The sequence below is a fragment of the Coenobita brevimanus genome, chromosome 65, assembly GCF_032717465.1.
Source record: "Coenobita brevimanus isolate Jiangsu-jjx chromosome 65, ASM3271746v2, whole genome shotgun sequence".
NCBI lineage: Eukaryota > Metazoa > Arthropoda > Malacostraca > Decapoda > Coenobitidae > Coenobita > Coenobita brevimanus.
In genome coordinates, this window is record NC_137018.1 from 41823668 (window position 1) to 41837466 (window position 13799).

At 44.4% G+C, this 13799-nt stretch overlaps 1 protein-coding gene across 1 annotated transcript in view; it reads left to right on the forward strand.

Annotated features, from left to right (window-relative positions):
- Positions 1 to 2767: 2767 nt before the first annotated feature.
- Positions 2768 to 13799, forward strand: part of ASPP (Ankyrin-repeat, SH3-domain, and Proline-rich-region containing Protein) — a 558597-nt gene continuing 547565 nt past the window's right edge. The window contains exon 1 of the mRNA XM_080276580.1: positions 2768 to 2909. Coding sequence (XP_080132706.1) covers positions 2781 to 2909 — 129 coding nt within the window. The 5' untranslated portion in view covers positions 2768 to 2780. The remainder of the gene's footprint in view (positions 2910 to 13799) is intronic.

Sequence of the window (13799 nt, forward strand, 5' to 3'; positions counted from 1 at the left end):
CGGAAAGGAATGAAAAACAGGGTGAAAGAATTAGATCACGGTGGACGGAGAAGGAAGGAAGATATGAGGAAGGAATGAGAGAAGAGAGAAGAAAAAGATAGATAAATATAAAAATAGAGAGATGGGGTGAGGAAGATTTCAGTAACTAGCGAATTATGGAAAGAGATGATGGAGATATAGACTGGAGAGAGAGAGAGAGAGAGAGAGAGAGAGAGAGAGAGAGAGAGAGAGAGAGAGAGAGAGAGAGAGAGAGAGAGACAGACAGACAGACAGACAGACAGAGAGAGTAAAATGTGAGAGAGGTGAAATTTAAATATTGGTAATTGTTCAGACAGAAGGGAGAGAGAATTCCATATATAGATAGATAAAAAGATAGAAAGATATAGATAGACAGGTAGATGTTTTTTTCGAAGAATATTAGGATTTATGATTAAGGGAAGAATTAATAATGGAAAGAAAAGATAATGGTAAACAGTATGAGAGAGAGAGAGAGAGAGAGAGAGAGAGAGAGAGAGAGAGAGAGAGAATTAATTTGCAGTAAAGTCTTGAGGCAAGTGTGGTTTGGATGAGGCAGTGGTTGTTATTGTGATGGCTGTGTGGTTAAGTGTCTCATCACTGGTATTGCTAAGTGGCGAGGTGGTAGCTGCGGTTGTGGTTGTTGTCTGCGGGTTGGAGTTTGTGTGGTTGCTGTCTGGTTGCTTGAGGTTGTGTGGTGAGGGTTGTTGTTATGTAGTAAAGATGGTTGTGGTGGTTGTGTGATTGGTTGTATGTGTGTGTAGTTTTACTGAAGTGATTGGTTGGGTTGTGGTTGTATACATGGTTTTTGCTTGTGCTGTGTGAAATGGTGGTTCAGCTGATTAAATTAGTTGTGGTTGTGTGTTTGGTTGCATGAGGTATTGTAGGAGTGGTTATGTTTGTGTGGTTGGTGCGTGGCAGTGTGGGGAAGAGGTAGCTGTGGTCTGGTTTGGTTGCTGTGTGAGAGGCAGTGTGTTTGTTGTGCTAGAGGCGTTGTAATAAATAACTCGTATTAAATTCAAAGACTTTGCGATGTTACGTTGAAGATGATCATCATTACTATTATTATTATTATTAGTCGTGATATTATAATAATAATAATGATAATACCCTGATCGCTGTGGTTATCGTTTACTGTTTATTCAGTGTTCATTTTTGTTCTCTTCATTGTGTTGATATTTCGTTAATCCCTTTCGCACGATGAGACCTTTCTTTAATTTATTCAACCCGCCGTCCGTGGATTTGATTAAGATTAGGAGAGACTTACCGAACTGGCAGGGATAGATATACTGTATGTCCGTATTCTCGTTGGTTGAGGAAGTTCCTTAGCACCTTCTCCTTAGCGATTTATTTTTAGATACGGCTGGTTAACATGAATTTGTATGTTTTTTGCGCTGAAAATGAGGGTATCTGAATGATTTAAATGACACAGAAGAGGACAGTAAGTAGTCAGGTAAAAATAATCGCATAGGAAGAGGTGTTAAGGAGCTTCCTCGAGGCTACGGGCCATAGCCTCCATTAACCCTTTCAGTACGAGTAGTCTTTCCTAAAATAAATAACATCACATGGCGGCAGCAAGAATACAGTACCAAAGACGTCATCGCTCTGAAGGGATTAGTATTCTTCCCAGGCACATTAATTTTATAGACTTTAATATCTTATTCTCCCCCACGTAGGCCTAATCGACATCACAGCATAGCCATTCGTGACCTGAGCTTGCAACACAGTGACCTGGGGGCGCCAAGGACAGGTCAAAGGTCACAGGACACACACTCGAGTTGGTGATGGGAGGGGTGACTGCGTTGCGGTGAGGGTAGGGAGAGAAGCAAGGGTGAGAGGTTGGGTGGGAGGGTGAGGTAAAACCAGGTTAGGGTGAAAGGCGGGGTAGGTTGGGTTGGAGGGTGAGGGAGAAAGGAACGTTAAATTTCTGGCTATCATCTGCACAAGGATCTTAAAATTATAGTTAGTGGTGAGACGAGTTAGGGTGAAGTGACCTGAGAGAGAGAGAGGAACGGCTGGTGAGACAGGGTGACTTTTTTTTCGGCAGGTGAGATATAGGTAAATTTTAGGAGGCTTAAGATGGAGAAGGTCTAGTGGAGAGAGAGAGGGGGAGGGAGAGAGAGAAAAAAAAATTAGATAGCCAGATAATTTAAGATACAGAAAAAACTGTTAAAATGGAAGATAGCTCTGGGGAAGTGATGTTTCCAGTGGAGGCGGACCAGGCCCACTACCTGACCGTCATGACCTGCCCCTGGAGATGGCGCACCCCCTCCCCGGGACACTCACCCACGCCCTCACCCACGCCCACCACGCCCACCTCACCCATACCCACGCCCACCACACCCAGATCACCCATACCCACACCCACACCCACCACGCCCTCATCGCCAGTACCCACACCCACACGCACGCCCACACTGGAGGAGCCCCGTACCAGGTTTGGGCTTGTGGTTGGGCAGGGTGAGGGAGTGCAGCTCGGGGAAGCGCCCTCACCCTCACCTGTAGCCTCTGTGGGTGTGGGGAGGAAGAGTGTGGGTGTGACAGGGGGTGTGGTGGGTGGGGGAGGTGCCGTAGGGGGTATGGATGTGGGAAGGAATAAGGGTGAGGGTTTGAGACAGGGTGTGGGTGAGAGGGGTGCTGTGGGTGTGGGGAGTGTGGGTATAGGTGTGAGTGGGGCTGAAGGGGGTATTGTGGTAGGGGAGGGTGTGGGTGGGGCTGAGGGGGGGGATACGAGCATTAGTGTAGGCGATAACGTAGGAGCTGGGATGGGGGAGCTGGAAGGTGCGGGTGCGGGTGCGGGTGCGGGCGATGAAATGGAGTGTGTGGTGGTGTCCCTGGATTCCTCCCGCGCCGCCTCCCTCACCAGGACCTGCAAGTGGGCCGGATATAAAAAGGTAAAGCCAAAATACAGTTCTCTATACGCTGTGCACTTTGACTTGGCCAGACCTACCATCTCTCCATCTTGAACTGCAGGACTATAACAAGGAATGAACAGTGAACCTGGAATATGATGCCGGTCACGAAGAATGCTAAAGAAAGGGTGGAGAATAAGCACATTGGAAAGGATGGAGAGTTTTTTTTTGACATACATTAAAGTTACAAAAGGAGGAAAATCTCTACCAATTCAAGGTGCACTGATTAAAGCATCCTATGACACACCTTAACGTAATAATTTCTGCACCGTTTGTCAGGTGGGTTAGAACGGTCCGGGCTACCTCTTCCACATTGATTCCTCCCTGTGCAGACGATGGAGAATATTTACAAACAATATATAATACGCCATTGAGGTGTGCTGTCCTTCCAAAATCTGTGAGGAAGAGGTGCCAGGGAGCCTCCAATGTCCACGTGAATACAGTCCTTTAACACATCTTTTGACACATCTCTAACACACCTAACATAGTACAGAGTGGTGTGAGTGGACTTAACATTGGTCTTGACATTGTGGCGTACAGAAGCATAGAATTACTTGATTACACACACACACACACACACACACACACACACACACACACACACACACACACACACACACACACACACACACACACACACACACACACACACACACACACACACACACACACTCTCTCTCTCTCTCTCTCTCTCTCTCTCTCTCTCTCTCTCGTAATGCGCTCGAGCACGGGGGGGATACAGATATAAATACATTATGCAGAGGCAGTGTAGTGGCATTAGCAAGGATGTTTTAATGGAGTGTCGGGGGAGTGCATGTGAATAGCCATTGGAATTATTTAACACGCTCAGTACGAGAGAGAGAGAGAGAGAGAGAGAGACAGAGACAGACAGACAGACAGACAGATTGTATGTGAGCTATCTCCAAACTATTCAACTATGCAGAGACTTTTCTGACTGACCTGTAGCCTCCATCATCTCCTAAGGTGGAAGGGGAAAGAATAAACTCGACTTTAACTGCAACTTACTGAGGAAAAGTCGTCCTGCTGAAAGGGTTACTGTAATCGTCTGATGCTGGCAAGAATACAATAGGCAGATCAGTATGGTAGTGAAGAGGTTGGTGGTTTTAATTTTTTCCTGTTTAATTTTGCTCAGTACACTGCATATGGCTGACTAGCACTCCCAAACATAACACCGTAGCATACCATATCACACACACACACACACACACACACACACACACACACACACACACACACACACACACACACACAGCACCTCAGTCAACGTCCCCATGTCTCCGTTCCCTCATCCTCACCAGTACAGAACTTCGGTGATGTCATTTTTTCGCTACTCCCTCCCCGTCCCCCTCCGTCATGCCAGCTCCTGTGTGTCGTGCGGGATTATCCTTAACTTCCTCAACTCTGTCGCCAATTTTTCATCAAGTATGGAGTACATGGTTGTTAGGTCCTTGTCTGGCAGGAGTTTGGGAGTTTTATTCATACCCACTGTACCCTCCTGCCTCATCGAATTTAATGTAGGAGTATAAGTTCTATAGGAGGGTCGTATTCTGAGCGGCTTTGGAGATTCCGTGGCACGTTTTTCTCGGCGATTTACTCTGCATGTGACAGCTCAGTGTTACTTTGAATGTTACTGATGCAGATTACCTCGATGTTAAAGCGATGTTGATGTGTAATATGTAAAATAGATTAATCAGGAAGAAATGCTAAGAAACCTTCCGTGCTGCCTGGAATACGACCTTAAGATTGTAGTCCTTATATTGTTTTTTTATGGCCCAAGAAGTGACGTAAATACTTCACAACGACAACTTGTTTTACTTTTTCGTAATACATCTTGACTGTTTAATTTCATACGTCTTGATATTGTTTTTATTAAGTGAAGAAACATCTCGCAGTGAAGGGGTTAGAAACTACTGGTATAAAATATCTTCAAAATTTTTATGTAATCTCGACCCTGTAGGAAGAACAGCAAGATGTCCTGAGGCTGAAGGGTTTATATGACTGAATTGATGTGACAGGAATTTGTTTACCAGTTCACCGTCAAAACATCGACAGAGCTCCAATTACTCGAGTCAGCCCAGTAACAAGATAAATTCTGACTCCTAGTGTAAAAACCCTTAAGTAATAATCAGATTCTGCAGACGCTTGGGTGAGTTATGCTTGTGTAACAGTCTGTTGGAAAATCTTGTCTTTTTGTGTGCGGTGAGACTATGCTGTATATGAGGCAGAAAAAAAAAAAAATCTGAGGCAGACCAGAATACATTTTTATTATTATTTTCAGCCAGAGTGTGAATAATGGTCATTTGTAATATTTTTGGTGCTCAAAGTTACTACAGTTTTTAATACTTTTAGTGTCTTAAATTATTCTTGGACATAGTAAATCCATTCGTTGAAAGGAGACAAAAAATGCAGAGTAGGTATATGGCAGTCATGGGGTTAAGAGCAGGTAGGACAGGGATTCCAAACCTCTTTATGACTGTTTTAAAGGAGCGTATTTTGTCAGGTAAAGCGGCTTTCTGACTCTTCATGAGCACTTTAGCACTCATCACATCTTGAAAGTTTAATATGTACTATTTATGTCTTCTTAATGTCGACATTTAAGCATAATATCCAGTGCGAAATTGCGAATATTAACGTCCGTATGCAGAAATAAACTAGAAAGGATGATGTACTAGAGAGCCTCCAAAGATTACGAGAATACGGCCACAAGTCTACTAGTAGTAACTCCAGGCTTTTGTGAGTATGAACCCGATGCACTGCTGGAGGCTGAATCTTCCTTTCTCCTGCAATCCACAAGCCTCCTTTTGAAGGGTAGGGAGGGAGATGATGGACAGTTGTATAACCAGGCAGTGGCGCCATCCAGTGTCACCACGTGAATGCGTCCCTCTCCACCACCACCCCATGTCTAAAAGGACAGCCTAAAATCAAAAGGGTGTTTGGGAGACGAGAGGACAGAGATAGAGCACTGGTGGTGAAACGGAAGATAGTGGTAGTAAACAGTGATTCAGAGTTTATTTACGTCCCCTCCTCCCCCCTTCTCTTTTCCTCTCCTGCCCCTCCTCCTCCCCTCACCCTCCTCCTCCCTTTTTCCTTTCCTCTCCTCCCCCTTCTACTCCCCTTTCCCTTCCACCTTCAAACCCATGTATTTATTTAATTTCCTTTTTATATACTCCGGCAAACAGTCCTCGCCATTGTGGAACTCTTTGTAATCCTCAACTGATTCTTAAATTACAGGAAATGCAAGAAGGTTCTTGTGGTAATACTAAAAGTTTTCTCTCTCTCTCTCTCTCTCTCTCTCACACACACACACACACACACACACACACACACACACACACACACACACACACACACACACACACACACACACACACACACACACACACACACACACACACACACACACACACACACACACACACACACACACACACACACACACACACACACACACACCTAACAATCATCTTCCTAGAACGTGCCGGTACCAAGACAACTTCGTACCCAGGCCAGGAATTGTCGCACACTGCCCCCCAGACGTAAACACTGGCCCGCGGCGTGGTGTGCTTGTTTACATTTGATCATTTTTACCTCGTGTTTTGTGGGAAGAGTTGTAATATTTTGTAATTATTATACCTACACCGTGTAATAATTTTTGTTGTGTGTACATTCGACAGTTTCCTCAAAATTACAGTACCGGTAGCGGTGTTGTGCAAGGTGATGTAATAAGCTGAAAGAATTGTTCCTACGGTGTATGATTTTGGTTATATTTGCCTATTTTTTCCAGTTTACAATACGAGCTGTGGGAAAAGTTGTAATATTTTCTAACACTTACCCTACTGTCTGCTGCCACTTCTACATAACTGAGGTCGTGGTCCACTCGTAACGATAAATAGACACCGAACAGTAACTTTGAGTCCCATTACGCATACGATCTCCATTGCCAATCAGACTTTTCAGGATATTGTATAAGAGTTTAATAATTATCTCCGCCAATGAAATTGGAGGATTTTATGTATTCACATATGTTTGTCTGTTTGTTTGTTTGTCCACACGATATCTCCAAAAGTTCTCTGTGAATTTCAGTGAAATTTGTATGGAAAGGTGGGCCTTGAGCCAAGAAAGAATTGCTTAAATTTTAGGGCGGATCCGAATCCGGAGTATCCCGCACAATATCTCCAAAAGTTCTCAGTTAATTTCAATGAAGTTTTGTGGAAGGGTGGTCCATGGGCCAAGAAAGAATTTATTAAATTTTGGGGCTGATCCGGATCCGAATCCTGTGTATCTCGCACAATATCTTCAAAAATTTTCCATGAATTTCAATACAATTTTGTGGAAGAGTGGGCCATGAGTCAAGGAACAGTTGATTAAATTTTGGGGCGGATCCGAATCCCATGTATTCCACACACTATCTCCACGGATAAGGATCTTTGTTAATGGCATTGGTGGGGGTATGTGCTCTCTGAGTGCTTTCTAGTTGTGTTTTGACTTCACACTAGCGAGACTTGTTCAAATGGAAGAGTATATGCCCACTTAACGAAACTGTCTTTATTGAGAAGCTGCAACCCTTTGATTCCGACTGTGACCTGCTTCAGTTATCTTTCCAGTTCGGCCGTAGAGAAGAGTGAGAGTATTGTCCACTGGTGTACCAGAATTTCGTGCTGACGTTCCAGATCAAATTTGTCAGTATCATCCTCCATGCATATTGAATTGGCGATAGTCAGTATGGAGGCCACAGATATTCCGGGGTTCCAGCGTCATCCAATTTGTACACCTTAACGGGATATGCCACCCTGTGTGTCTGCCCATTTCGAAATAGTCATGGTGTCCTGGCGTGATATATTGTATGGCCGTAATATTTCACGTACTGTGTTGCTGTTACTTCCTCCCTGATATTCGCCGTTCGGGTAGTTCCTTTTCGCTATTCTGTGCACGTAATTACCTCCGTCAACGAAGTTGGAGGAGGTTATGTATTCACCTATGTTTGTCTGCTTATTTGCTGCTCCACAAGATATCTTCAAGAGTTCTCAATGAACTTGAATGAAAATTTATGAAAGGGTGGGCCATGGGCCAAGGAAGAATAACTTAAATTTTAGGACAGATCCAGATTCGGATCCAGAGTATCCCGCACAATATCTCCAAAAAAAATCTCAATGGCTTTCAGTGAAAATTTGTAGAAGGGTGGGCCATGGGCCAAGAAAAAATTGATTAAATTTTTGGGGGAATCCGGATCCTATGTATCCCGCACAGTATCTCCAAAGTTCTCAATAAATTTCAATACAATTTTTTGACAAAGTGGGCCATGGGTCGAGGATCAGTTAAATAAATTTTGGGGCAGATCCAGATCCTATGTTTTCCACACAATATCTCCACAGGTCCGGATCCGGATCCTTTTTAATGGCAATGGCATTGGCTGAGGAATCCGCTCTGAATACATTCTAGTTAATATTACTACCACCTGTACAGGTTTGCGGAGAAATGTAGTGTTAGGTCTGTGTACATAGAAGAGCTCTTAGTGTATATATATATATATATATATATATATATATATATATTGTGTGTGTGTCTGTGTTTACCTCTTCACTTTGGTAATGTCTGTTTTATTCTTGCCACATCCACACAATTTCACTAACTATGGTAAAAGTTGTTGTGAAGGGGTTAGGATTAATCAGTATTAATTCCCCCCACTGCGAAAGTTCGTCTTCACAGAGGTATAAAAATAACACGAGGAAGACGTCCTCAGGCTGAAAGAATTGCTTATGATAAGAAAGTACAGAAAGAAACTCGGAAATCAGGACAGTATTTTTGTGTGATAGTATGATCAGTTGTTCAGACGGAAGAATTGTACCCTCACTGAAATTATGGTACAACTTTTATAGACCGAAGCATTGTATCTTCATAATACATTCAGTATGTGGATACAGGTGAATTCAGCACGGCATTATTTCCCATCTGGCTGGTCGCCCAGGTACTGCCACTACTCCAGTACTATTAATGATAAGGTACTGAGATCCTAAAGCGGATTATCTGCAGCAAGACTGTGTATTACAGATGGCAGGGTATTGCTACGGAAATTGAGGTGATTGCTCTGTCCCCGAGTTTAAACCGAATAGTATTCCCAGGAGAGCTACTTGTAGTAGTTGGTGGTGATGGTGGTGGTTGTAGTAGTAGTAGGAGTGATAGTAGTTGTATTAGTGGTAGGAGTGGCAGTAGCAGTAGTTGTAGTAGTAGTGGTGGTGGTGGTGGTAGGAGTAGCAGCATCAGCAGTAGAAGGTACTGTTGTAGTAGTGTGGATACCAGTACCGTGCCAGGAAGCGAGTAAGGGTCCAGATACACATTTCTGGGCATTTCATTTTGGCTCTAAATTGGGTCCATTTTTCCTGTGTTGTGTGGGGTATAATATGGTTCCTTCACACGCCTCCCACCTGCCCCCGTGTGGTATATTCCTTAGCACCCTTTTCTTAGCGATACCTGTTACACTTTGATATTCTCTTTCTGGTTATTTAGCAGTGCTGGTGTATTTACTCCTGACAGTTTGCATCGATAACACAGAAGAGGATACGGAGTTATAATATGTAGAATAAATAACTAAGGAACAGGTGTTGTGCAGTTTCTGAGGCCATAAGTGTACGGTTTTAAAGCTGTCGAAGTGGGAGTTCCTTTATGAAAATGAATGGATAAATAAATAAATAAATTAATTAATTAATAACTGTTTATTTGAAACCGCGCTTGCCAGTAGAATATATTAGTGGCAAGGGTAATATATAAAAGGATGCCACTGCATGAAAGTGGTAAAAAAATATTAGAAGTATCATCTTTTATTATCAAGCAGTAAAGCGCGCGCGCACGCACGCACGCACGCACGCACGCACACACACACGCACACACACACACACACACACACACACACACACACACACACACACACACACACACACACACACACACACACACACACACACACACACAATGTAATTCTTTATCAGTGTCCTAAACCTGATCCATAAACATCTTTGGACCTAATCACAGAATTCTCCGAAGTCTTTTCATCGGCGAGTAAGACTTTCCACTACTGTCAGGACCGTGTGTGTGTGTGTGTGTGTGTGTGTGTGTGTGTGTCCGTCCAAAAGAGCTTTTTTTTTTGTACTGGGGTCGGTATGTCTACTGTCTCTGTTCTCTGCTACCGTTTTGGTCTCTCTCTCTCTCTCTCTCTCTCTCTCTCTCTCTCTCTCTCTCTCTCTCTCTCGATGAATATCGAACCACTGGAGTAAAATGAATTTGAGGGAGAGAGAGAGAGAGAGAGAGAGAGAGAGAGGCTCAGTGTATAAGACACCCAAAGTAGCAAATATAAACTCTTCGTCAGTGTGTGTGTGTGTGTGTGTGTGTGTGTGTGTGTGTGTGTGTGTGTGTGTGTGTGTGTGTGTGTTTCAGTAGAGAAGTGAGGAGTAACACACACACACACACACACACACACACACACACACACACACACACACACACACACACACACACACACACACACACACACACACATTCCTCCCGCTCTTAAACCCGGCTTGACTTACATGTAGGGATGCCATAATGTTTACACAGCGCGATAATACCACTTGGTGTTGATGGTATCGCATGGTATGGCGTTCACCGGCTGCTATTAACCCCTTCATGGTGTGGTGTTGGTGCGGGACGCCTTCACGTGGTGGCACCGATATAACTGACGGGTACTTAAATAAATGTCCTTCAACCCCCTTCCAATCCCCCGAAATGGGAATGGTGGATTGCAGGAGACGGACAATTTCAGTCTGCAGTCCACTGGGTTTACGTCCACATGTACCTTAGGCTTCAGCTACTACCGTACAACTACGGCCGAGTTGTATGTGACATGGAAGGCTTCTTAACACTACATCCGTTACGATTTATCTTGTTATTTTTATTATTACACCTTAGCATTCCCGTTTGTGTTACATTTTTTTTTGTGTTGAAATAATATGGATTAGTGGTATAGAAGAAGATACTGAGGTGTTATGTGCCGAATGAATCGCTAAATAGTTGGCGTTAGGAAATTCTGACACCACTTTGAATTCTCCGGTAATCCGATGGCGTATTATTTATTTTATGCGTGCTGTCCCTAGACGATATTATTCAGCTGAGGGGAGACCATTGGAACTGGAGGGATTGGGTTTAGCCTTCACAACACCTTCAGCGCCAGATATCCTCTCTAAGTTTAATGAAATCATTTGAAGGCAGCAGTAAGATCTAAATATGTCGTGGGAGAGAAGTGGATGGCCCCTTGAATGCGAGTTGAGTAGAAATCTTGAGGCAGGAGCACGAATGAAGTACAAGTCTTCATCGTACATGGAAAAGTTTACCCCTCCAGTGCCAGGACGATGGAGATGACCCTTTCACAACTGCAATGTTTCTTTTATTTTTTTCATACTGTCTCTAGAGGATTTTATTCAGCCTTGGAGAGACTATTCAGACTGGAGGAGCAACATGTTTCCTTCACCAGCTCGTAGGTATCAGTGTGTGGGGGCGCTTCCAAAACTGATGAATGTAGAGTGGTGGCAGCAAGAATATAACAGTAATATCAAGCCACCGTCGTATTCAAAGGGTTAATGGGCAGTGATTCTGGCCCCTCCATATTGAGAGGTCTGTTAAGGTGAATGAAATCATCGGGGCATCGCAGTATAAAAGCCGTGATCGTATCGAAGGGATCAGGTGAGAGGTGGGTTTGGTGGGAGCTGAGTTGGTGAAGGAGGTTAATGTAGTGTTTATCGGTACTCATAGATATCGCGAGTTAGGACATTAATTTTAGCATTTTCTGTACATAGCTCTCTCTCTCTCTCTCTCTCTCTCTCTCTCTCTCTCTCTCTCTCTCTCTCTCTCATCCAATACCCACCTTTAATCTATCGGAACCAAAATGCTTTCCAGATAATAACACTCGGACGCCGGAGTAGAATCATTATTTTTACCTCTCTCTTTATGTTATATCGAAAACCAAGGGAAATAGTAGCAAGGCTGGGTGGTGTGGGGTGGTGAGAGGGACTTGTGTGAAGGGGAGGGGAGGGAGAGTGAAAGGGAAGAAGGAAGAGGGGAGGATAAATGGATTTCGAGGGAAAGGGGAGAGAAGTAGGAAGAGGGGAGTGGGAGGGTGATTTGTGTGGAGGAGAGGGGAAGGGAGAATGGGGTGTAAGGGGAAGAGTGGAGGGAAGGAAGGAAGAGTGAAGGGGGAATGGATTGTAAGGGAGGCGGGGGGAAAAAGGGAGAGATGGAGAGGGAGAATGAATGGTGAGGGGGCGATGAGAGGAACTTTTGTGAAGGAAAGAGGAAGGGAGAGGGGAGGGACAATGGACGGTGAGGAGGAGAGGAGAGGGAAGGAGAACAGATTGTGAGGGAGAGGGGAGAGGGGAGTGAGAGAGGGAGGAAGGGAGAGCGAAACTGGGAGAAACAGGAAGGGAAAGGAGGGAGCGTGGACATGGTAAGGAGAGAGGGAAGCAGAGAGGAAGGAAGGAATTGTGAAGGAGGAAAAAGAAGAGAGGGAGTGAGAAGGAGGAAAGGAATGCATTCGGGGAGTGGAGACAGGGATATGGGAGGAGATAGAGAGGACTTTGAAAGGAGGAAAATGGGAGTGAGGTGGGGAGGAAGGGGGTAAGTAAGAAGGAAGAAGGGAGAGGAAATAAGAGGGGGGTGAGAAAGAACTTGAAAGGAAAGGTAAGGAATGAGAGTGAGTAAGGTAAAAGGGAATGAGAAAGAACTGAGAGAGTGAAGGAGGGAATGCAGAGGAAAGCAAGTAGCAACGTCCTATTGGTCCCATCGGGGCTGTTTTGGTACAAGGATAGGTTAATATAAAGGTACGGTATCAGTTTAATGAAGTCAAAGAAAGGATACAAAAACACCAAACCCTCCAGTCGAAGATGATAGGAAAAACTGAACAGGACTACCATGTTAAATAGAAAAGTTGTCTTGGAAATTTCATAGGGAAGAATAAATGGGTATCATATTCAGCACGTGAAGGAGACAGCAACATAAAGTCAGCATTAGGTACATATCAGTGTTGGTCTGCGGTTGTCCTCCACGCTTTGCATTGCAGAAAACATTATACCTCGTACTTCACACATGTATTATTCAGGAGGGAGAGGGGAGACGGAGAAAGCAAGGGATGGTAAGGCTAGGAGGAGGAGGAGGAGAGAGGAAGAGTTGGGAGGAGGAGAGGAGGGAGGGATGAAGAGACGGGAGAGGAGGAAGGATTGACGAGAGAGAGAGAGAGAGAGAGAGAGGAAGTAGAAGTGGGTGGAGGGTTTAGAGAGCGGAAGGAAAACAGGGATTACTGGAAGGGGCAGGGAAGTACCGTATATTTTTAAGTATGTAAAGGAAGGGGAAGAAGAGGGGAGGAGGTAGGGAGGAATAAGGAAAGGAGGATAGTGTGGGAGGAGGGGAGTGAGAGAGGTTACGAAAGGGAAGGAATAACAGTAATGATAGGGAGGCAAATGAGAGGAGGAGGAGGAAGAGGAAGAGAAGGAGGAAGGAATAAGGAGGAGATTGAGAGGACTATGGAAGAGGAAGAGAGGAAGAAAGAAGAGGAAGAACGAGAGAAGGATAGGAAAGATGGGACGAAGATACAGGGTGGCATGAAGAAGGAGGAAGGGAGAGGTTTGCATAGGGAGAGGAAGGAAGAAAGGATGAAAGAGAAAGTGAAATTAGAGAGTGACGGAAGGGGGGGGGGAGAAATGAGAGGTAACAAGTGGGGGGAGACAAGAAGAGAAGGGGAGGAAGAGGTAAGGTGGAATAATGAAGAGGGAGAGAGAAAGAGGGAAGGAGGAGAGCAGGGAGTGAGGTAAGAGAGAGGGAGAGAGAGAG